General features: G+C 41.8%; 1 protein-coding gene across 4 annotated transcripts in view; it reads right to left on the minus strand.

Moving 5' to 3' along the window:
• GPR161 (G protein-coupled receptor 161) overlaps positions 1 to 25,910 on the minus strand; it is a 50,851-nt gene that overhangs the window by 9,862 nt on the left and 15,079 nt on the right. For 2 of the 4 annotated variants that reach the window (XM_027868488.1, XM_027868485.1), the window contains 3 exons: positions 19,767 to 20,184; positions 11,936 to 12,660; positions 4,441 to 4,545 (listed from right to left, as the gene is read on the minus strand). In XM_027868488.1, the coding sequence (XP_027724289.1) occupies positions 4,441 to 4,545; positions 11,936 to 12,660; positions 19,767 to 20,149 (1,213 nt within the window). In that variant the 5' untranslated portion in view covers positions 20,150 to 20,184. Of the gene's footprint in view, positions 1 to 4,440; positions 4,546 to 11,935; positions 12,661 to 19,766; positions 20,185 to 22,879; positions 22,907 to 22,992; positions 23,067 to 25,910 lie in introns of those variants that run through there. The other 2 variants (XM_027868487.1, XM_027868486.1) reach the window with 2 other exon arrangements.

Raw genomic sequence — 25,910 nt, forward strand, 5'->3', positions numbered from 1 at the left:
CTGACACCTTCACCTCAGATAGCAGGTCTCCTGAGTGCTAGGTCTCAAAGCTGTGTCAGTCTCCTCCCAAAAGTTACATAATACACTTTTCACAGCCTCAGGCTATGCCTTAAGTCAAGGAGCATTTACTAAATACTTTCTAGTGACTTCAGGGAGGGCTAGAATCAGTCGCAGCTGGATACCAGTCTCCTTTCCTTCAAGTCTGGTTAGGTCCCAAATACAGGGGGCAGGGTACCCCACCTAGCTCCCTGAGTTATTTTGTTCTTTGGTTAAGCACTGCTACAGACAGCATGTTGTCATCCTAGGCAGAGGGTGCTTTCCTGTATATACTACCACTTCCTCCAAACTGTAGGGGATTGGGGGTAGGGTAGGGTGGCAAGGAGGGAAGAGAGCAGAGTTCCGTCGCTTGGTGTCACAGAATGATGGAGTGAAGGTAGGAGCAGGGGATATATGCTGGCAAAGACTGCAGCAGGATCAAGGGAATTATTGAGTCCAGATTCCACTGGCAGCTAGGTGGGTAAATAGAGCGCCAGGCCTGGAGTCAGGAAAACTCGAATTCAAATCCAGCCTCAGATACTTACTAGCTGTGTGACCTTGCACAAGCATTTAACCCTGTTTGCCTCAGTTTCTTCATCTGTAAAATGAGATGGAGAAGGAAATGGCAAATCACTCTAGTTTAATCTTTACCAAGAAAGCCCAGAATGGGGTCATAACTGAAATGACTGAACCAGAACAACCAGATCACAAGCCTCTGGGTCCCCCTGTGTAGTCCAGCCAGGGAGTCAGGGCAGATAGGGGAGTGGTTGCTAAGTGAATGCATTATGGGTTAGCCTTCTCTGCTGTCAGTGCACAAGACTGTTACCTCATCAGGGTTCTTACGGTGTTTGCCTATGGAGATCTAATTACTTTAACTCTTATTATTATTTTGGAGAGTTTTAAGAAATCATGAAGACTACAGAAAATGTCCAGTCCTCCTTCTTGTAGGTCACAGCCATGATGTGTTCTTGATGAAGCCATGCTCAATCTTTGTCATCGTTGTTTCATGTTCTAAATGTTCATTAATTATCTTCTTCGATAGTACATTCTAGAATTTTGACAAGAATCCAGTTCAAGCTCATTGGTCCATAGTTTGCAGATTTCTAAATTACTCCTTTATTCCCCTGAACATCTTCACCCAAATGTTCTCTCCACCATGGCAATCTCCTCACCCTTCCCCCACCACTTATCCTGTCTGTTTGAATAAGGTACACTCATCCAGAACTATATTGCAGTCCTGGGTCTTATCCCACCATGTCTCAGCAATGCCTTCTAAGATCAAATTTGCCACCTTGAATATGAATGTCTAATTCACTTTGTTGTGGCCTAAACTTTGCTCATATGTGCATACATATCTGTTCCTTTTTTGGATTTTATTTTCTGTGAGCTTCCAACTATCCGGATAATAATTCTTTTTTTCTACCCCTGTAGGTATTTTCTATGGCATCTAGCATGGTGAAGGTAACAAATAGTGTTCTTCCCCTCCCCCTTCCTGTTCAGAGATTTTTCAGCTAAAAGTCCTTTTAATGAACTTTACAAGACTCCAGATAAATACACTCTTACCAGTCCATGTTAGGTATACTCCATCCCCGGCTCAGAACCTGCCATTTCTATATTTTCAGCTATGGTCTATCCAAATCCAAAACTCAAAAACCATCTTCTTAACCTTTACTGCCCAAATCGGCTCTTCTCTTCTGCATCTTCTTGCCTTTTATGGGCAATGATGAAAACACCACCTGTGTCCCTGGGACCTTTAGTCTCTTGACTCAGAACTTCACGACCTTCGACAAAGTTCTCTAGGTCCCTTCTGGTTGTATCACTGTCCTTATGCGAATCACTGGAAATGGTAGTAGTCACTAGTCTTAACTAGCCTTGGGAGGCTCTTTTATGTCTTTAATAAATGTCCCCAGGAAAGCAATAGTCCTCTCTATTGTTGATATCAGGTCCATAGCTGCTGCTTCAGTATACTTCAGTAAGAAGCAAACAAGCATTCATTAAGTGCCTGCCACGTACCAGGCACTTTGCTAAGCACTTTACGAATACTGTCTCCCTTTGTCCTCACAATAACCCTGAGAGGTAGGTGCTATTAATTATCTCCATTTCACAGTTGAGGAAACTGAGTCAGGCAAAGGCTAAGCGACTTGCCCAAGGGTCAAACCACTAATATGTGTCTGAGGCCACATATGAACTCAGGTCTTCCTGATTCTAGGCCTGACTCTATGAACTATGGTGCCACTCAGCTGCCTTTAGGGCATCAAGGAACAACCCCAATTTGTCTCTTCCTTTTCTGACCTTATCTCATCTGTTACTACCAGTGGAGTCACCTTACCATTCCTTACAGGATAAGCAAATACTTCATCCTCAGAGCATCCAGTTCCCTCTTCTTTAGAAAGAGCCTCAAATTGGTCCTTTTAGCGCCATGAATTCAAAGGTCCTTGTTCTTATCAATAAACACTTATTAAGCACCTACTAGATGCCAGGCACTGTGCTAAGCTCTTTCTTCTTTGTGTGAAAGTCTTCTACCATCAAACTCAGATCAAGATTCCTTTCTGCCTCTTCAAATACTTTTACTTCTTTATTTTCATATTAAATCTCCTCTTTCTTTCTTTTTTTGGAGGACAATAATAAAAGTCTTGAGGGTCAGTAGGGCATAGTAGATAGAGAATAAGTCTAAGAGTCAGGGATATCTGGGCTCAAGTCTCAGCTTCAGTGGGCTCCCAGAAAAAGATTCTGCCATCAGAGAGGGAACCACAAGGGAAGGAGTTTGCTTTCAAAAGCTTCTTTAGAAAGAACCAAGGGACAGAGACCTGCTTACAGAATTCAATGCTAAGGCAATAAATTCCGGTGGTTCCTACTACCTCTTGCATCCAATAAAAACTCTCATATTAACAACCAATTATTAATTGGGTCAAGGTTTTCCCTTTCTATTTCTTCATTCAGAATAAACCATTGCAGGTTATTCAGCCAGTCTCTGAAGGACTTTGCTGATAGATGAGATGGCCCAAATCCTAGGGTACGTGCTTTTTTGTCTTGGGTGAGACCCCACCCACCTAGAAAACCTTACAAAGAGAATCTAATCGAGGTGAATCCCTGCCTGTATTCTACTCAGGCAGGCTTGTGCTGAGGTACATCCCTTTGTCTACGCTGGGGGAAGGGGGGCGATCTGGGTAGGGATGAGAAAGAGTAACACAACCAAAGTCATGTTCCCCACTCCTCATCAGAACAGATCTCCCTATCATTATAATATTCATTCTCTCTTTAAAAATTTTAATATAGTATTTTATTTTTCCCTCAATTACATGTTAAAACAATTTTTAGCCTTTGTTAAAGTTTTAAGTTCCAAATTCTATCGTTCCCTTATTAATGGTTAACCAATCAGAGGTGATTTCCCCCTGTTGGGAATACCCTCTCGTCCAAGGGTATATAAGAGTTGATCAGCCTCCACGATTCATCTTTGGTTTACGAGAGATAGACAAATGACCATCATTTTATTAATTATCTGCTAGCCATAATTAATAAAACTGATTATTAGTTACCCAGAAATTACATCTCTTGAAATTTTTCTACATTACGTCCTCCGCTGCCCTCTGCCCACTTTGGTATTTAATGCTCTTCATAAACAGATCCTAACTTACCTTTCCAGCCTCCTTATTGTAACCCTTGGAGGCACTTTCCAGTTCAGTCAGACTGGCTTTCTTGCCGTTCCTCCCACATGATATTTTATCTCCTGCCTCCGCGACTCGGTACTTGCTGGGATGCGCTCGTGCCTCACCTCTGCCTCTTGGAATCTCTGGTTTCCTTCAAGACTGAGCTTGAGTGCTGCTTTCAGCTTTGGCCTTTCCTGGTCTCCCCAGGAGCCAGTTCATTCCCTACCCCATAGGAAGCATCATAGGTTGTATCTATACCTACATGTGTATGTTCTTTCCCTTATTAGGATGTAAGCTCCTCTAGGACAGGGGCTGTTTCCCTTTTGTCTGCATCCCCAGTGCCTGACAAACAGTTCCTGAATGCTAAGCACGGACTGATACTATCCAAAGTCACAGATTAGGAATGATTACACTAATAATCACGTTGCCACCTCACCATCATAGAGCACTTCACAACAACAACCCATGCTCTCACCTCTTTCTAACCTCAAGGTTAAACAACACTGCTAGGCAGTAGAAATAAGAATTAATATCATTTGTAAAAAATGAAACACAGAAAAGTCATGTAACTCACCTGAGGTCATATAGCAAATGAGCCAGAGCCAGGGTTAGCAACCCCATCTCCTGTCTTCCAAGTCCTATGGCACACACATGCTCCCTCACCCCCTATGCCGTCACTCCCTCCCAGGCAACCTTTACTCTTTTCGGCTTTTACAACCATGCCAATGGATGTTCCTGCAGACTCAGAATGGGTTACCTGAATCCTGAGAGCAGCTGAAGCCAGTGTCCCCGGTGCTGCTACTGTGTCCCAGAGGCTGTCCTCCTGCCATGAGGGCAGTAAGGTGTGGAGACAGTCCTAGGTCTGTAAGACAAAAGGCGGCATTTGTGGATGAGAACAGTTCAAAGCTAGATAGAGACAGAACTTTCTCCATCCCCCTGCCCATTCATAAATCCTCATTATTCCTCTTCCACACCACCCCTCTGCCCCCTGCTTTGTCCACACTGGTCTCATATGAAAATATGTTCTTAGCACCTAGAAAAAAGATTGGATAGATTTATTCACAGTTAACTGTAAATTAGTATAATAATTCACTGCTCTTACTCCTGGTCTTTGTATTTTTAAGGGACAAAATGTATTCTCTAAAGGAATGAATAAAATTTTTCTGGAAATTAATGATGATGATAGCTAACATTTATTTAGTACTTAAGGTTTCCAAAGCATGTTATATACATGCATATATGTGTGTACACACACATTCTCATTTGATCCTCACAAACACCCTGATGAGGGTGCTATTATTCTCCCCATTTTGCAGATGAGGAAACCAAAACTCAAAGAGATTAAATGACTTGTCCAGAGGCTCACAGCTAGTACACGTCTCAAACTCAAGCCTTCTGATTCTAAATCCAGCTCTGATGAATAGTAGGCTATCTAGTTGTGTTTTTTCCACTAACATAACAGACCCCAGAAACTAACAGGCAAGTGGAGAAGCAAAATTTGGGGACAGCCATCATACCCTCGGGCAGTAATCTATTCTACCTTTTTTTGGGGGGGGGGGAAGGCAATCAGGGTTAAGTGAATTGCCCAGGGTCACACAGCCAGTAAGTGTCTGAGGCCAGATTTGTACTCAGGTCCTTCTGACTTCAGGGCCGGTGCTCTATCCACTGCGACACCTAGCTGCCTCTGGGAAAGTGGTTTCTTTAGCTGTTCTATGGAACCAGGATTTTTCAATTACTCAGACTTCAACTTTTGGACCTGCCTTTTTAAAATCAGTCCTAAGACAGAAGATTCTATACTAATGTTTCCATGTTTCCTGTGATGGTATCTGGTGATATAATGCATGCCTTCCCCTCTTGCCCCTGGCAAAGAGGTCATTATTGTTTATGGGAAGACTAGGATTGGAGGGGAGGGCACTCCAGGCCAGCATCTCAGTAAGTAAGTAGCTTTTGTGCAGAGTTGCTATCCCAATGAGTTCTGCAGTCCCTCTTGTGCTTCTGATTAAGGCATTTTTACACCAGGCTGAGCCAGCACAGAGGATGAAGGTCAGAGACAGAGCTAAGCATCCTCCTTTTGCTCATCCTTGTCCAGGCCTTTCAGTACCCGGGAGGTAACTGGATTCCAAGGGGGCAGTCCAGAACGGAGGGAGGGAGATGGCTGGCTCACCATCCCTTGTCAAATAAGATGGCGAGAACCACAGTTAGCTCTGGAACACTCGCCGAGGGATTGTGGTGAGAGCTAAGAACAAGCCCGATTCTCCCATCAGCGTTATCAGCATGACCGCAAGCTGGAAAACTGTTTGAGTCAGTTCAGATTTGTGGAGCTCTTGCATTTCACTTGGTTCTGGTACATCCTCCTGAATCAAGCAATCTGCCCCCCTCCCTGGTGCCCTTTTCACAGGGAGAACAACAAAGGCATTCAGAGTTCAGGCAACCAAGGGCCAGGAGGTTCGTGGTATGTGGAAGAACATGCTGCCTAGGAGAAGGATTCGTGCCAATTAGAAACTTCCTGAAGAACTCGGTAACGAGCTTTGGATGAAAACTCAGTCTGTGGATGGAACCAAAAAAACTGAAGTTGCTAGTATTTGAAAAAAAAAATTTAAAGTGGAGCTGGCTAGTGACAAAATTGTAAAGTAGGGGAACTAGCAACTTAAAATATCCCTGTTGTGCAGCTAGCATCTTCGGGAAACCCTGAGCTTCACTCTTTTTTCATTTAAGGATGTGACTGTTTGTATATGAGACAATGGATCAGGAGAGACAAAACCCAGAAGTCAACTGCAGGCCCAGCTGAAAGCCATAGCTATTTAACGATTAAATACCACCCTCAACATGTTTATACAACCCCTGGCATCCTGAAGGCAGCCAGACAGCTCCAGGCAATTGTGAAATTCAATTTCTGCTTAGGATCACAAAGCAGTTTTTAGAACGGTGTATAATTCTGGTTTGTTTTTTTTTTTAATTTCTTGGATTGAAACCTTCCAGAAGAAACATTTCCAATAAAAATTTAGTGCGCTCTCAGTTATCAGTACCAATAGAGGATGGGAGATGGGAGACAGGAGAGCAGCACACATAATCCACAGCAGTAGAGAATCTCAAAATATCACTTCTATCTCAAATGGAAATGCATTATTTGACTTTCTTTTGAGAAATATGTTTCATTCCTAATTCTATTGTGACTCTGGATTCTAGAAAGTTATTCTAGCAGAAGATAAGCCAAACAACTGTAGAATGTGGGCCAACAGCAATGGACTGAGTGTCATCTGTCACTCAGATTCTCTCTCTCTCTCTCTCTCTGTCTCTCTCTCTCATCTGAGGTCAATTTTGCTGGGTTTTTAGAGGTTCATCAAGCAAAAGGCTGGCCATTTCATTTTTTTTGCTGCAGTAACTTACTAAGGTAGAAGGGTTGCAATCTGCATTGGCGAACAGAGTATCCAAAATTGCAAAATCTCATTTGGAAAGGACTTCAGAGATAATCAGAGAATCATACGTGCAGAATTGGAAGAGACCTAAGAGGTCATTTAGTCCAACCTCCTTTTTCTAGCTGAGGAACCAGGGAACAAGGAGGTGAATCCATTTTCCCAAGATCACATGGGCAGAGAGTATGTGAGAGGCAGAATTTGAATCCACATCCTCTGACTCCAAAGCTAGTGATCATTCTGCTCCATTATGCTAGTCTGACCTATACCTGTATCCTCTCTCTGCTTAAAGACTTGCAGTGAAGGAGAACCCGCTAAATCCCAGGACAATCCATGGCACTCCTGCACAGCTCTCTGGCAATCCCTCTCTCCCTTGCATCAAGTCTAAACTTGCCTCTTTGTAACACTCTCCCTATTGCTTTGGGTGCTGCCCTTTGAGGACCAACATGACAGGCTCTTTCCCCCTTCCACATGGCGGCTACAGTTTCTTGCCTAGGTCTTCTTTCTCCAGCCGTACATAATCAGTTCCTTCAACCAATGCTCATATGACATGATCTCCAGGCCATTCCCCGTTCTCCATACCCTCCTCTGGGTGGTCATCCTCTAGCTCCTCTAGCTCCTCAATGCCCTCGTTAAAATGTGGCACCTAAACTGCAAAGAGAACTCCAGAAATGGTCAGACAGTCTCTCTAATGCCAAGACCCAAACCTCAGGAACAACGATACCATTCTCCGTTACACTTCAGTTATTCACTTGCATGGTTACAGCTTAGATCTCACTATCTGACTGAACTGGATCACTCCCAAGATTCAGAAATTCAAGTACTTCTATTGTAGTTTCTTATCCTTTCCCCTTCCCTCTTTCTTAACCTGCTCTCTGATCTCATCATAACCTCCAGTTCCTTGACCATTTCCTATTCTCCCAGATCACCACCTCCAATTTTGCCACGTTTGCCTTATAACTAGGCTCTGTGTGACCCCCACCATCAGATTTTCCTGCTCCTACTCCCGGACTATTGAGGCAGATTGGAGAAAGTTATAAAATCTAGCTGATTTCACCTATTAAAGTTGTATGCTAGACAACCTCAACTGGAAGACAATCCCTTTCATCTCTCCTTCATTTCTTTTCTCATTCCCCTCATGACTAGTTCCAACCTTTTCTTCCCTTCCTCTGTCCCAATTCCTTCTCAGCCCTCTACATGATTTAGCAGCCTGCTTCACAGAGAAAACTGAGGTTATCCAACAGGAGTTCCCTTCACTCCCCTCCTCCCTTTCTCAAATTGTCTTATCATCATTATTTTCTTTTCCTTTCCCCTCCAGTCACTAAAGAGACACCCATATTACTCAACAAGGCTCACCTCTCTGTGCCTTTGGCCCCAACTCCTCCACCTCCCCCAGGGTCTTGTTGCAGCAGCTACCCACTCATGCATTTTCATCATTTCCTCACCACTGGCTCTTTCACATCTGCCTACAACATGCTCTGATCTCCCCAGTTCAAAAAGAGATTCCCCTGAAATCCTATGCCCTCTCTCTACTCTTCCCTACTCAATTATTTTAAAAAATTGTTGACTCTCATTGCTTCCAATTCTTTCTCTTCTCTTTTCAGTCCATCTCTCTGTCTCTCTCTCCTCCATCCCTGTGCAATCTGGGTTCTATCAGTTTGGACAGAACTTTGTATGTCATTTAGATGATGAATGAAGTTTTGCTTCATGGGCAGAATAAGCTAGTCTAGGTCTATTTTAGTCATAGAAGAGATCGCTTTTCTGCTTTGTTTTGGAGAAGTATTCATAAAACACTGCTCAGGTAGCAACCACACAATAAAAGTCACATTTTCTTAATGTGACCCAGCAGTGTATCCCCTACCTGGCATATCTGTTTAACCAGATTCTACTGTATTCCAAGAGAATAAGGCAACTTTCTATTTTAAATGCAATTTAGGATTGGGGGTGACGGGAGGATGGTAGGGAATAAGGCAAAAAAAAATAGGAAATGGTTAAATTTTTAAATCTAAGTCTTTGGATGTTAAGTTAGTTTTTTATTGTCTTAGGAAGAGTGAAAACGCTATAGTGAATAAAATGTTGAACCTGGAGTAAGGAAGACCTGGATTCAATCTCACACGTGATATTTATGTGTGTGTGTGTGTGTGTGTGTGTGTGTGTGTGTGTGTGTGACAATGGGAAAGCCTCTCTGATCATTAGTTTCCTCATCTCTAAAATAGAGACGGTATCTTGGGTACCTGCCGCACAGGGCTGTTAAAAAGATCCCACCCCTAGGATGTAAAAGAGCTAAAGCTAAGATGACAAGATTTAGGACAAACCTAAAATACATGCTGAACAGGACAGTGTTTTTTGACCTTTTTTGGTGTCACAGACCCCGCTGAAAATCTGCTGAAGTCTAGGCACCCTTTAGTCAAATTCATGGTTTGATGCCTACATTCCTCTTTGAAGGAAATGTTTTTAAATTTCAGTTAATGGCTAGTGAAAATAAAGATGCAATTTTTCCCCCGCCCAAGTTCACAGACTCCCTGAAATCTAGAGTCAGCCGTAGGTGAATCAAATTAAATTTCTCCTCCTAATTTCATAGTAGCATAGATTCTCTGAGTTAAAAGGGCCTTTTGAGAAGTAATCTAGTCCAACTACTTCTCCAAAATATAAATCCCCTCTATAGTATCTCCGATAAACGATCATCCAGCTTCTGCTAAATTATTACTTTTTTTTAATTGCTGAGTCCAGAGTTTGGTAGCTTTTTCAAATTAATATAGCACATCTTCATTTAGTCATTTTCTCCTAAGGGACAAGGAAGGGAATATTGATAGGGGTAGTTCTCCCTTGTTATGAGAGGGAGAAAGCAATTCTGCCTTGTGAACGGTGGCTGAGAATGGGACAGTCGTGTTGATCCATGCATACAAAAAAAATCACTGGCACACCCAGGGAAGCATTCCTTTAGTTTTGGTCCTGCACTGCCAGGACCCTAGGAATTCCAGGGTAGCAGCAGAAGCTCAGAAAGAGGAAGAAAGTTATAAGGCCAGTTCTCCATCACCCAAGAAAATGCATTTTTTTCTTTTCCCACAACCCTGGCCAGCAAAAGAACATCTTACTTAAAGGCCACTTTTGGCATGAGGACAATGGACCACCAACCCCTGCAGTTGTACAATGACTGCAACTTTCTTCAATTACTCTCCACTAAGATGAAATTTAGTGATGATTAAGTGCAAAACCCTTGCTTGATTAAAAAAAAAAACTCTACAAGTACAGGCTAGAAAGCAATTCAAGTGAAAAACAAAACAAAATTTTAAAAAATCCTTTTGGGTTTAGTAGACTGAAAGTTTAGTAAGAGTCAGCAGTGTGATATGATGGCCAAGAAATCTAATCTATTGACTGTGGAAAAGAGTGTCCAGAGTGAGGAGGACAACAGTATTGCTGGACTGGGCCTGAGTCAGATCACGTGTAGGGTACCATGTTCAGCTCTGGGTGCCACATTTAAAAAGAGACCTAACAAGCCTGATCGAGGCCATAGGAGGATGACTAGAATGGTGAAGAGACCTGATATCATGCCATGGTATCCAGATTTACAGAACCAGAGATGTTCTAGCATGAATGGTATGGGGAGTGGGGATTAAGCCATTCTCAAATATTTGAAAAGTTAGCACATGGAAAAGAGATTAGAATCATTCTACTCTGCTCTAGAGGGAACAACTGGGGCCAGTGGATAGATGACACATGGAGTAAGTTTTAAGTTCAACAGAAGGAAATACCTCCCAACAATCAAAACTTCCCAAAAAATGGAATGCATTACAATGAGATGCAGTGAATTCCCTCTCACTGAAGGCCGTGAAGCTGAGGCTAGATGACCTCTCACCAAGGATGTGGTAGAGAGCTTTCCTGTTATGGAAACAGGTTGGCACAGATGCCTGGAATATAGTAAGTACTTAATAAATGCTGACTGATTGACTGACCGATTGATTTTTGATATCCCTTCTAATCTTGCAATTCTATCATTACAGACACAGGCACTGAAGATGATGAACAATGATGAACGCTTAATGGATATGATAAATACTACTCCAATTTGTATAGCACTTTCCAGCTTAGAAAGCATTTTCCTCACAATACTATGTTATTATCTCCATTTTACAGGTGAGGATCAGAGAATTTTAAGTGCCTTTCCAGGGCCACAAAGTTAGTAAATCTCTTCTTAGTCTTCTTAGTTAAAGATTGCCGTTCTTTCCCCTGAACCACACTACACCGGCCAGAACCATTCCTTAACACATTCTGAATGTTTCCATTCTAGTCTCCTCCAGCATCATTTCTAATATAGATTTAGTGATACTGAGCTACAGTTGCCTACACGGAATAGCAGCTACTGTAGTAGCCATGAGAACTAATGCTCAAAAAAATCCAAACCCACACTTACTATCTATTTTGTTGGTGACCCCATTTGGGGTTTTCTTGACAAAGATACTGGAGTGGTTTGCCATTTCCTTCTCCAGCTCATTTTATAGATGAGGAAACTGAGGTCAATAGGGTTAAGTGGCTTGCCCAAAGTCACATAGCTAGTAAGTGTCTGAGGCCAGATTTGAACTCAGGAAGATGAATCTACCTGACTCCAGGCCCAGCATTCTATCCATTGTGCCACCTAGCTACCCATTGTGCCACCTAGCTACCCCTTGCTATCGATGGTCACAATCAATTAAGATAAGTTGCCTACCTATATTACCTCTATGTCCCCATTCCCTAAGACATGTGACCTGGGTCTTTGGATGAGCAATGCCAGCAAAAGAATCGAAGAGTACATTTATAGCTCTGCGACAGGCATTCACATATACCCAAAGCGCCGGTTACCTGTAATCCTGTTGGAGATGCTAAACAGCCTGGAAGTTCTCGGTCGCTGAACAAATGGCTCTCGGTAATACCGGTCCCCAAAGCACATGCCTAGTAATTCTTTGCGCACTGTCTTGTTCCAAAGTCCATAGATGAGAGGATGGCAGATGGCACTGGTGAAGGACAACCACGTGGCTAACGTCTCCAAGGCAGGAGACACACTGTTCTTGCCCCAGAGGGCCTCAGAAGTGATGACGACCATGTAGGGGCCCCACGTGATGACGAATGCACCAATCACTACCAAGATGGTGATGAGCGCTTTGCACTGGTTGGCAGAGTAGACCACACCTTGGAAAGTGTTCCTCCTGCTGCCTGAGGAGGAGGTGGAGGTGTTCGAGTTTTTTCTCCCATTTCTTTGGGCGTCCTCCTCCACGATGACCACTGTACCACAGTGGACCTTGCGGGCCTTCACCCTGGCTACACGGAAGATGAAGCCATAGCAAACCACCATGACCACAAAGGGCAACAGGGCACACCAGATCTGCCAAAAGGCCGTGTACCCAACTTCCCGGTGCCAGGCAGCTACACACATCCATTTGAACTCATCAAACTCCACAGATGACCAGCCAAACAAGGGAGGGAGGCAGCCGATGAGGGAGTGGAGCCAGATGTAGACTAGGGCAAGCACAGCCCGGTTCCCGGTGATCTTCATGGGGTACACCATGGGATAAAGGACAGCATAGTAACTGGCAAAAGAGACGTGGGGAGAGAAAGTCAGAAATGAAAGAGAACATGTGATGGCAAATGGCACTGGGTATATTCTAGGGAGAGTTAAGGAATCTAAATGATGAGATGATTCCTATCAGCAAACAGCACCCTGCCAGCACTGATGCCAGGCAAGGTCTATATACCAACATAAAGCTATACTTGCGGGTAATAAATAATTGTAAGATGGCAAAAAATAATACTTTTAAAATAATTAATAATTAATTAATGAATTAGTATATATTATATATAATTATATAGTATATAATATTATATATTATATATAAAATGTTATATATTATAAATATAATTATAATTAATAATTAAATTAATGGTTAATTAGGAAAGCTTAATAATTTGGAAGTTATTTTCAGGAAAACACTTTTTTAAACCTTAAAAGCACTTAGAAATGTTCACTAAAAATAATAACATCTTGATCTCCCTAACAGCTGGTGCTCTCTCCAAAACTACCTTGTATTCAATTATTTTGTATATATCTTTATTCACTTTATGCTATGTATGTTTATATTGTTGTTTATCCTTCATTTTCAAAGAGGACTAATGACATCATGAGGCGATGTCTTGACTTGTTCATGAATTTGATTTAAGTGAGACAGAGCTGCACAAAGTCATCAGCCTCACTCTCTCTCCCGGAGTCATCAAAGTCCAGCAGCAAGACAAAAATCAGACTGACTGCTGATGGCCCGGGATGCAGCAGATGACCTTGACATCTTAGATGTCTGCCCAGCACCTGCTCCAGCCATCTTCATGGCCACTGGAACAAATTGTTTTTATCTGCTCATTCCCCTGGGAAAAGTCTTCACACGCTCGGGGTGGACATCCCTCTAACTCACCAGCAGGTGTGAGGCCTCAGTTACCCTCAACGTAGTTTAGCCCATCTATGGTTTTCCCAGGGTGTGGTCGCTGCATATGCTCCAGCTTCTTGAAGCCATAGGGGGTTGCGTGTGTGTGTGTGTGTGTGTGTGTGTGTGTGTGTATACATACATAAATATATACAAATATATATTTATATATGTACTTGTCTCTTCCATTAGAACATAAACTTCTTACAAGTACGGATTGTTTTATTCATTGTCCTTGTATATCCAGTCCCCAGCACAGTGCCGGGCACACAGTAGATAGTTAATAAATATTTGCTGGTTAATTGACATTATGGATAAATCTTGAAAATGTATTATATGTGAGAAAATGGCATTTATGGGTTTTGAAGTCTTCAGAAGCTTAACTTTCGTGACATATCAGCAATCGCCCTGACAAAAACCTCTATTTTATTATTATCACAATAATAAAAACAATGAGATATAACTCGGCTTTAGCAATCTCAAGATAAACATTGTACGGTGCATTGGACAAGCTCTGGAAAATACCATCATCCTCTGCATAACCAGATATGTCATCCCAATTTATTTTGTTGTTTTGGTTAACACTATTTTTAGTAACAATGTCATCAGTCAACCTGTGGAATGAGACTCTGAAAAACATTTTTCGTGGGCACTGGTCCCAAGAACATTCATTTCTAAGCTGTTTTAGCCTTAGGACTGTGTTATTTTATTTCCAGTGAAACTTTTCAAGTGCCTAATTCATCTTCCCCTGTTAGCAACTGTCTTAGCAATTACTTCTTCCATCCCTGTTGGTTCAGGCACTGCCATTGAAAGGGCTAATCTCTTCTACATAGCTAGTTTCACTCTCATCAGCCTATGCGTTCTTTATGTTCTCCTTCTGGTTATGTTCACAAGGCTCCACCACATGGTTTACACTGACTGTAGGGACCAAGTCAATTCAGTCAAACCAATTGGTCTAATTTCTTTCACTAAACTGCTTGTTTGGCTAAACTAATTAAACTAACTGGCCAGTTCTTTCAGCATTTTATAAACATCCCAGCTGTCCCCTCTCTTGATTTATCCTCAAATAATCTCTTTCTGGGGCAGCTAGGGGGCACAGTGATAAAGTACCAGGCTTGGAGTCAGGAAGACTCCTCTTCTTCAGTTCAAATCCAGCCTCAGACACTTACTAGCTGTGTGCTTCACACACTATTTGCCTCAGTTTCCTCATCTATAAAATGAGGAAATGGCAAACCACTCCAGGATCTTTGCCAAGAAAACCCCAAAGAGAGTCATGGAGAACTCAACATGACTGAAAAACAATTCAGCTGGGGCATGGCGCAGTGGATAAAGCACTGGCCCTAGTGTCAGGAACACCCGAGTTCAAATTTGGTCTCAGACCAGACACTTGATACTTACCAGCTGTGTGATCTTGAGCAAGTCATTTAATCACAATTGCCTTGCCAAAAAAAACCCCCAAAAACAACAACCCAACAACAACAAAAAAAAACAAAACTCAGCAACTCAAAAACAACTCAGCAATCTCTTTTTAACCTGTTTGCTATTTTGCTTTTCTCTCCTGTTCTATTCACCTCTCTTCATCTTCCTACTGTCACTTCCTCTACCTGTTTTTGTTTGTGTATGTCTCTTTCAAGTCAAATATTTATGTTTTCATTATATATGTAATTTCCAAAAGAACAAGAAAAATTGATTTCCCTACAACTTCAGGGGTAGGGAATGGGGAGAAATTTGTTTAAATGTTTCTGTACATTAAGACCATGTTTACTTGTCAGGTCGTTAGTGATTTCTTATTCAATTTTTTTAGATATGTGAATGGTTAATGACCATAAAACAAAATCCTTCATTAGAATAACTGAAATAACCAAGGTGATTGTGTTAGTCCAGATATTTTATAAGCATCTGGCCAATGTACTTTATGAAATCATTTTTTAAAAAGTAAAAAGAAAACCACTCCTTAGTCTAACATTCAAGGCACTCCATAATCTGGCTCCAGCCTACCTTTACAGCCATATTTCACATTATAATCCTTTAATTACTCTTGTAGTTCAGTCCTTCAGTTGTGTCCAACTCTTCATGACTTCATGGACTATAACATACCAGTACTGTTCATGGAATTTTCTTGGCAAGAATACTGGAGTGGTTTGCCATTTCCCTCTCCAGTGGACTAAAGAAAACAGAGTTTAAGTGATTTGCGTACGGTCACAAAGCCAGTAAGTATCTGAGGCTGGATTTGAACTCAGGTCTTCCTGACTCCAGGTCCAGCACTATGTGCACTATGGCGCCACCTAGCTGCCTCCATTAGTTACATTCCAGCAAAACTGGATGATTCTTCCATCTCTTTCTCTTTCTGCATCCTTCTGCCTCTCTGTTTTTGCCCAATTCTACATAAGTTTCCTAGAATAAGTTCCCTTAAATTGTAAGCAGATATGTTGAAATTCCTCCTTTCCTTTAAGGTACAGCACAGTTGCCACCTCCTCTAAGATGACTTCACAGCTGAGAACAGTCTCCCTCTGAGAATTTCACTAAAGTACTCGGCCTAAATCTCTTATTTTCCCTTATCATAGCTCATCCTTACGTTTGCAGTTGCAAGCTTCAACCTACTGTGCTATCTGCTCCCTACTGTGCCATTTTTTTTTTCATATTGGCATCTTTTGCCCAAATGCAGGTGCCTTTCACATAAGTAGGTACTTAATAAAAGTTTGATTAAATAAATGAATCAATCAGAACTGAAATGAAATCATCCCTTCGGGCTGCTGTTCAAACACAATCAAGCAATGGAAACTCCTCCATTCTTGCCATCTGTCTTTCGTGGTAAGGCAGCTTGTCTAGGAGGCAGCAGTCTTTTTAGCTGTAATCATGTCTTTGTCCCCTGGGGACCCCAGCAAACTTGGAAGGGTCCAGGTGAATTCTAGCTTGAGCCCTATACCTGAAGTACAAGGAGGAAAGTTGTGCTTGGGTGGGATTGTGGAGATGTATTTACTTGAATGTAATTAAACAAACATTTATTAAACTCTTACTGAGCAATGGCTCTGTGCAAGGGGTTAGATCTGAATCTCAGAAGTTAGTTTAAAGCCTTCTTGGTGTGTAAGCTGGGGATTATCAATCAACAAGCACTTATTTATATTAATAATTAATGTAAAAATAGTAATAATATTATTGTTAATAATTTACTATGTTCCAGGCACACCACTGAAGTTCTAGAGTTACAAAGAAATGTAAAAAACGATCTCTGCCCTCAGGATGCTTACATTCTGATGGGAGAGACAACTGTAAAAAATAATAGGTCCACAGGTAGAATAGGTGGAAGGTGATCTTAGCAGGGAAGGCCACTTCCTGGGAGTACTGAGGAAGGTCTCCCACGGAAGGTAACATTTAAACTGAGTCTTAAAGGAAACCAGGAATTCTGAGATGTGGAATTGAGCGGGGAGAGAATTCCAAACATAAGGGAGAGCCAAACAAGACATGAGATGGGTGACAGAGGGTGGTGTATGAGGAACCAAGTAAGCCGATGTAGCTGCACTGTAGAATACTGCTTGGGGAATGAAGTGTAAAAAGAATGAAAAGGTGGAAAGTGGCCAAGTTATGAAGAGCTCTGAATGCCAGACTGAGGGCTTTATATTTGATCCCAGCAGTAATGAGAATTTGTGGTGATTTATTGAGGTGGGGCAGTGGGATGCATAGACCTACACTTTAGGAAAGTCACTTTACCACTGGAATGCAGAGACCTGCTTATTTAAAAACTCACTTTGTTTGAGACAATAAGCTCAAACAAATAACTTGCACTCTTTGAAAGCTGTAGTTACTGGACACCCAACGAGGTGCTCTTGTGTGCCATGGTAGAGGCACTCAGAGAACAAACACACACAATTCCTTCACTCAAAGTATTAACCAGCTCTATTCTGTAAACCTCGGGAACACCTGGCACTCAGGAGACAATGGCTAAAAAGTTAATTGGAAATAGTGAGCGTGATGATCACTGCAGAAGCTCCAAAAGTAGTTATTCATCCAATAATCAGCATTCATTTAGCACCTATTATGTTCAGAGGCCAAAGCTAGGTGCTTGGGGAGCTGCTCTTCAGCCATTTTCAGTTGTGTCTGACTCCTTGTGATCCCGTTTGGAGTTTTCTTGGCAAAGACACTGGGATGGTTTGCAATTTCCTTCTCCAGCTCATTTTACAGTTGAGGAAACTGAGGCAAACAGACTTGCCCCACACAGGGTCACACAGCTAGTAAGTGTCTGAGGCCAAATTTGAACTCAGGAAGATGAGTCTTCCCGACTCTAAGCCTGGTGCTCTATCCACCTAACTATCCTACAGAGGGCACATAAAGTTTAGATAAAACTCATTCCCTACTTTCATGCAGTTTACACTCGTGGTGGAACCGTAAGCTTCCCAATAGAGAGTAAGCTCCTTGAGGGCAATGATAGTTTTTCCTTTTTTCTTTCTAATCCTTGAACACAGAGGGTGCTCAATTATTGTTGGACTGGATCAGAGGAGGACAAGATAATAACACTGATATGTGTACCAAACACAACACTACACGATAAGTTCATGAGGGTGCTTGTGTCAAATTCAAATAGAAAGGGATCCCCGGGGGCTGTGGATTAACTTAGAAAACACAAATTAACATTATCCACGCTGCATTGCATATTGTATTTATTTTGTTAAACATTTCCTAAATACAATTAATCTGGTTTGGGCCGAACTAGTCTGCAGTAGGGAGCTAGGGGAGGACCAGCAGAGAAGTCCTTGTGAAGTGTTGTCCAGTACAGCTATCATTCACCATGTATGGTCAAGTGATACTCAGGAGGGGAAGCTATGAGGGAGCACAGAGGAGGTAAGAGGGCCCCAATGGCATTAGCCTTTCCTGGTTCCTGTGCCAGCACAGGTGGACTTTTCATGACTCCAGAGGCAGCATCACCTGCCTAAAATGGTCTTACTAGTAGTACTGCCTTGCTTTCCCAGTCTAAACCCTAATCAAGGTAAACATGGGGAACTCTACCAGCAAAATCCTGTTGGACATCCCTATCAAATGAGTGAATGGACTCAGGAAATCATAAATGCATTGACAAAACCCACCAGGCTTATACAACTAAAGCACTCTGGTGAGAGGGTATTTGCGTTACAAACGATAGTTGTTGATACAAATAGAGTTGATGTAATTTATATAGTTTAATGATATTCAGGTAGAGTAAGTAAGGCTTAGCAGCATCCGTTACCGCAATGCCTAGGTAGTTTTAAAATTATTAAAATCTTCCTCCATTATCCCTTGCTCTCATTCCCCTTTTGGTATATTATCCCTCTACCCTTGAACCCTAGGCACCCCATTCCACTTAATCAAAATTCATTAAAGTCAAGAAACACATTTTATTGACTTTGATGTCTCCCTAACATAGGTTTCTATTGACAGAAATTACTTAATAAATGTGTTTGGAATCAATTTTTATCTATATACTTTAGCTACCTTTATCTTCTAAAAGGGAAAGGCGGGCTCTTTCCAATTTGGAGTCTGGGTTCTTTCCTGTAGCTCAGGGGTCCTTTACTTTTATTGTGTTAGGGACCCCTTTGGCATAGATTTTTTGGGGAAGTCTATGGATTCCTCAGAGTAATGTTTTTAAATTTTTAATAATGTTTTTTGATAAAATATACAGGATTTTAAAAAGAAACCCATTACGCTGACACATAGTTACCAAAATATTTTTAAAAACTTGTCCAGAGGCAGCTAGATGGCGCAGTGGATAGAGCTCCAGCCTTGGAGTCAGGAGGACCTGAATTCAAATCCAGTCTCAGACACATAACACTCACTAGCTGTGTGACCCTGGGCAAGTCACTTAACACCATTAGCTCATCAAAAAGAAGCAAAAATTAGTCCATAGCTGCCAGGTTAAGAACCCTTGTTTTCAGCTTCTATTAAAAATATGTAACATCAGAGACAGCATGATGTGATGGAAAGAGCAGTGTCTGGGAACCAGGCCACCTAGAAATTGCCCCAAACTAGTTATGGGACCTTGAGCCTCAGTTTCTTCATCTGCAAAAGGAGAACTGGACTAGCTTCCCTTGTAGTTAGATAATAACTACTTGGTAAGCATTTACCATGTGCCATGCACCGTGCTAAGCACCAGGGATAGAAAGAGAGGCAAAAACATGGTCTCTGTTCTGAAGGAGTTCATGTTCCAGCTCACAGATTATAATGATTCTATGATTACAAACATGAAGTGAACTTACCGGTCAATAGCAATGACGCCCAGGGTGAGCATGCTGGCAGAGCTGATCAGTAGATACAGGAGAGCAGAGAAGTTGCACCAGACCACCCCAAATATCCATTCCCGCCGGATGGAGCTTGTCGCCACAAAGGGCAACACCAGCACAGACAGCAAGAAGTTTGACAGGGTCAGGCTGAAGACAAACTTGTTACTCAGTGTCAGCAGATAGGACTTCTTGTACAGGGTGAACACTATCACCGAGTTACCCAGGCAGACGAAGATGGCGATGATGATGATGGCGATAGACTCGGTGATGGTGACTGCCCCGTCATCTCCCTCCGGGCCTGGGAGGTTGGCCAGCTCCTTCCCTTGACTGACAGAGGAGTTGATGCTCATGGTCAGCATGCCACGTGGTAGAGCAGGCAGAACATGTTGGATGGCTGGAATACCAAAGGGATAACAGGAGGGGAGAAAGAAGCAGGGGAGGAGAGAGAAAAGGAAGGGGAAGGGGGGGAAACGGGGAGGAAGAGAGGGAACAGAGTGTGAGATAAAGGGGGCGGGGAAGAGGGAGAGAGGAAGGAAAGAGGGTGGGGAGATGGGAAAAGAAAGTGTGTGTGTGTGTGTGTGTGTGAGAGAGAGAGAGAGAGAGAAAGAAAGAGAGAGAAAGAGAGTAGAGAGAGAGAAAGAGAGAGGAAGAGAGAAAGAAGGAGGAGGAGGGAGGGAGGGAAAGAAGAGAGAGAAGAAGGAAAGAAGGTGGGGAAATAGGAAAAGAAAAAGTGTGTGTGTGTGTGTGTGTGTGTGTGTGTGAGAGAGAGAGAGAGAGAGAGAGAAGGAGGAGGAGGAAGAGGGAGGGAAGGAGAGAAGAGAGGAAGGAAAGAGAGTGGGGAGATGGGAAAAGAGAAAGTGTGTGTGTGTGTGTGTGTGTGTGTGTGTGTGTGTGTGTGAGAGAGAGAGAGAGAGACAGAGAGAGAAAGAAGAAGAAGGAGGAGGAGGAGGAGGGAGGGAGGGAGAGAAGAGAGAGAGGGAAAAGAGGGAGAAAAAGAGGAGGGAGAGAAAATGAACACATTGGATGATGGACTCTCAGAGCTGGGATACTCCAGAAATCATCTAATCTAACCTCCCAGCCAATGCGTCTTGCTCAAAAAAAAAGCAGCTCTTTGCTCCCAAACCCAGAGGTCTATATTCCAGTTTCTCTAGAGTTTTTCCCCCAAGGGACCCAAAGCAAGCCTAATCCAGGAATAGGACACCCCAGTAGAAAAGGGCACTAGCCTTAGAGTCAGAGACTAAATATTTACACTCAGTTGTGTCACCGGTGTCCAAGGCCTATAGCTCTCTTTCCTTAGGAGCCTACAGAAGTACCATGAGAGATAAATGGAGTGAAGTCTGAAATTTTATCAGGTTCTTGAGGGAAGATTCAATTAAATATTCTTAGCACCAACTAACTTCTATAGACCCCTTGTCAGAGAGGGCGGGGGTCATCAAATTGTAAGATCAGTTTTAGTCAGTCAGCAAGCATATATTAAGCACCTACTGTGTGCCAGGCTCTGTGCTAAGCACTGGGGATACAAAAAGAGGTAAAAAATAGTCCCTGCTCTCACGGAGCTCACAGTATGAGGCAAACAACATGTAAACAAGTATATATAAAAATATACATACCAACATACAAATATACATATGTGTGTATGTGTATATATACATATATACGTGTGTGTGTGTGTGTGTGTGTGTGTGTGTGTGTGTGTGTATGTATGTAATGATAAACTACAGGTAGTATCAGAGGGTAGGTGCTCAGATTAAGGAGGATTTGGAAAAGTTGTGTAAGCCTTGAAGGAAGCCAGAGGGTGAAGCAGAGGAGGGAGAAGATTCTACGCATGGGGGATAGCTAGTTAAAATGTATAAAGTCAGGAGATGGATTATCTTTTGTGAGGAAAAGCAAAGAGACCAGTGTCCCCATACTGCAGAGGACATGGAGGGGAGTAAGGTGTAGGGAAATGGAAGGGTAGGAAGGGACCAAGTTATGAAGGGCTTTCAAAGCCAAACAAAGATTTTATACTTGACCCTGGAAGTAAGAGAGAGTCACTGGAGTTTTACAAATGGGCAAACTCTTTCCTGACCAGTCAGTACAGGGCCTGGGGTCTTATTTCTCCTAAGATGCAGTCCCTGCCATATCAAATGGAGAGAACAACACCAACAAAACAATCCAAGTTGGATGCCGTGAAATTATGATAACCAAGCTTGGCCCCAAAGAAGAGATACGAGAAGACACCTCCTCAATTTCTTTGCAAAGACGGGGGACGATGGGCATGGAACACTGACTGCATTCAGTAGCATGCTTTTTTGACATGTGGATTAGTTTTGCTGAGTTATTTTTTTTTCTTCTTTGCTGTAAGACATGGTTTTATGGGGGAGGGGATAAATGGAAAATGTAAGTGATATAAAAACTAAAGATATCAATAAAATTTTATTTCTTAAAAGATAAAGTTTCCACCAATTGAGGTCAGTCCAGGTCAATAATGATAACTATTATTATTATTCCTACTTTAGCTTTTCTACAGCAATTTAAGATTAGTGAAACAGCTTATAAAAATTCTTTCATTTAATCCTGACAACAACCCTGTAAGCCAGGTGCTATTATTTTCTCCATTTTTGCAGATGAGGAATTTGAGTCTGAAAGAGGTTAAGTGACTTGCTCAGAGTTGCCAAGGTGGGAAATATCTGGGGCAGGATTCGAACTCAGGTCTTCATATTTCCAAGTCCAACACAGTCTCCACTGTGTTAATCTAGCTGCCTTGGCCAGATCTCAAAGTTCTTGACATGAAAGTTTTATAAAAATACAAAAACAAAAACAAAAAAAATCCAGTGGTTCTTCAGTAAATAGACCACATCACCCACCTAAAAGAACACAGAGGCCACTGGTCTCATGTGCTCCTACTCAATACCACAAATAAACATCATCAAAAAAGAATAGAACTAAAACTGCTTTTGTGAAACAACCCATAAAGAATCTTAAAAGTTGGTAGAGGTCACAAAGGGGATCTCGTCTAACTCTCCCCTGGAAATCTTTTTATAACATCCCTAACAAACAGCCCAGTAAGCCTCTGTTTGAACATATACAGTGATGGGGAAACTCACTACCTCACAAAGTGGCTCACTCCATTTGGGAGAACTTCTGATAGAAAGTTCTTCCTTGCAAGGAATCAAAATCTGTCTTCTGCCCCTTAACTTCTCCACACTGGTCCTTGAGTTACCTTCCAGGAGAATACCATATGTGGCAAATTCTGCTTTCACATGACAACCCTTCAAATATCTGAAGTTATTTCATCTGACTGTGCCTCAGTTTCTTTATCTGTAAAATGAGATAATAATAACACCTACTTGACAAGATTGTTGTAAGGATCAAATGAGATATATCATGTAAGATGCTTTGCATACCTTAATACATTATATAAATGCTAGCTATCACTATTATTATTATTATCATACCCACTCTTAACCTTTTCTTATTTAGGTAAAAATTCCAAATTCCTTCACTCGACTCTTGTGACAGTTTTCAGATCCATAATCAAAATTGTTTGACCTCTTTTAAATGAACTCTATATGGCCAATGTCCCTCTTAAAAATCTGGTGTCCAGAAGTAAACATGGTACTTCCTGTGGAGTCTGTGGGACTATTATAATGAGACTATTCCCTCTCTTAATTCAGCACTATATTATATTAAAGCAACCTAACATGACAAATTAATAGTGTTAGGAAGACCACAAACCAGATTTTGACCCTGGGTAAGTCTCTAAAGCACTATGTGCCTCTCGTGCCTCAGTGAAATTTATCTGAGCTACAGACTAGCACCTGGGTTGGTAAGCATTGCTATACTGACTTCTCCATTACACCTCCACGCTTTAACACTAGTTTTTTTGGCTGCAATGTCACATTGTTGGCTTATATTGACCTCGTGCTCAACCAAGGTGTTTACCAAGGTCTTTTTCACATGAATTGCTGCTAAGTCAAGTCTCCACAATCTTGAACTCGCAGAAATTATTTTTTGAACCAATTTGCAGGACTTTGATGAATGAATTGTTAAATCAATGTTGTTGTTTTTAAAGCAGTCACCTTGGGAGGCTACATCCTTATTTGGGATCTCTCGGAATTTGTACCACATTCTTCTGAACTGTTTCAATGGTGGGAAATCGCTGCCCTTTGAGGGTGGATTTGATTTTTTTGGAAAAAGCTAAAAGTCATTTGGCCAAGTCTAATGAATGAGACAGCTGACTATTTCTGTGAATTTTCAGCTTTTTAGATCTGGCTCACGTTTCCAGTCATTTGAAATCTTTCCCAAATCTTGATTCTGTCATCTGGTGGCATATTGGCAATTCCTCCCCAATCTGCAAATATTATAATCATGCCTTCTATATCTTTGCCTTTGTAAGAAAACTTGGGATTTATGTGAAATATCAAAAGGAAGTAATCAACCATGCCAGAAATCCAAGTTTCTAAATTATGCACATATATATACATACACATATGTATATATACATGTCAGAAAAAGTTTTATAATATGCAGATGCCAAGCACTGTCATTTTCCAATATAAATATTGATACTGAAAGAGACTGGCCCTCAGACCACAGAGTAGCTCCATACAGATAACACTCTGGGGCAAGGTAAGTCAAATTACCATCCTATGGCTTGCTGGCTCCATTTCCAACCAAAGCAGTGATGGAGAGACCTGGCCAACAAGGCAGGAGAGCAATCAGTCACCTGGGAAATGTGAAGTGTCTGTAGCTGCCAATGAGGAGCAAGGAAGATACAAGCCCCAGCAAATCCCCCAGGGGCGCATCTCAAAGAACCAGGAAAGTTGGGATCTGGAATGCTCTGATCAGGTGTACGCCTCTTGGCTCTCTGCCAACAATGCCCTCAAAACTGCCAAGCCAGAGTCTTTTGAAAGGAAGCAAAATCAAGCTGTGACTCACATCACTCTACCGAGCTATTTGGATTCAAGGAGGGGGCACAGCCCTCTAAGACACCCACACTCATTTCCATCCCACCTTACCGAAATCAACATTCTACACTAATATGACTGATCTTTTAAAAAAAAATTTAAGTCATTCTTTATTTCTATAAAGAGTTTTTTCTGATTGAATTTCTTTAAGTCTTAAGCGTATCTTGGTAGCTTGATGTTCAGATTTTTTATGTATTTTATAATTATTTCAAAAATGTGACTGATTTTTTAAACTGAGCATCCCAAAACATGTCCATCCAAAAGAACACTGTCCCTCTTTAAAGTCATCTCCTTCAGAGGTTACACACTGATTTGGGCTCTCCTTTTGAACCCTACAGCACTTTCTTTCAAACTGCTCAACAGTGGGAAATCTCGGTCCTTTGAAGATGGCCCATGATTTTCTGGGAACAGCCAAAAGTCACTCAGCCAAGTCTAATGAATGAGATGGGTAATTAAGCCAAGCAATACTGTTTTGGGTCAAAAACAAGGAATGATTATGAAGTAATGAGGCTTGTTTTCTTGGGTGGCTCAAAAACTGTCTCATCCAAAAATGATTAGAGGAAGGGCAGTATCCTTGGAATAAACTTATAGCCTCCCAAGGGGACATCTTGGAAGGAAAACATGTGCCTGAATATGTAAGTTCCAGCAGGTTTCCTTTTAAAAAGTCTCATTGCTTTATGGAAGCACCAGGCATTCCATCTGGAAATGCTTATCAGACCTGACTCACCATGGTCTTGGAGCTAAGACTCAACAAACCCCTGGGAAATATGTTTGTATTTTGGTAGAGAGTGTGTAAATATGTCTGTATTTCGGTAGGGAGTCTAAGTATAAATATATGTAGCAGGGAAAAACTGGACAGAAAACATGACAATCAATTGGGTAATGGCTGAAGAAACTATGGGACATTTTAGGTTTGCAAAATGCTCTATATACAGCATCTCATTTCGTAATGTGCAGTGCTGCATCATAATATATCCAATATGGGAAATTTCATGAATTATATGAAGTGGTGAGCAGAACCACGCAAACAATACACGGACTCACTATAATTACATCCACAAAACCAAAAGTGAAACAAAATCTAAATTGCATTAATTGTCAAGATCAATTTAATCCCAGAGAGAGGTTGATGACATGTCTCTCCTCTGTAGAAAGGAGTGGGGGGGGGGGG

Source organism: Vombatus ursinus, unplaced genomic scaffold, assembly GCF_900497805.2.
Source record: "Vombatus ursinus unplaced genomic scaffold, bare-nosed wombat genome assembly UNPS02014789.1, whole genome shotgun sequence".
Taxonomy (NCBI): domain Eukaryota; kingdom Metazoa; phylum Chordata; class Mammalia; order Diprotodontia; family Vombatidae; genus Vombatus; species Vombatus ursinus.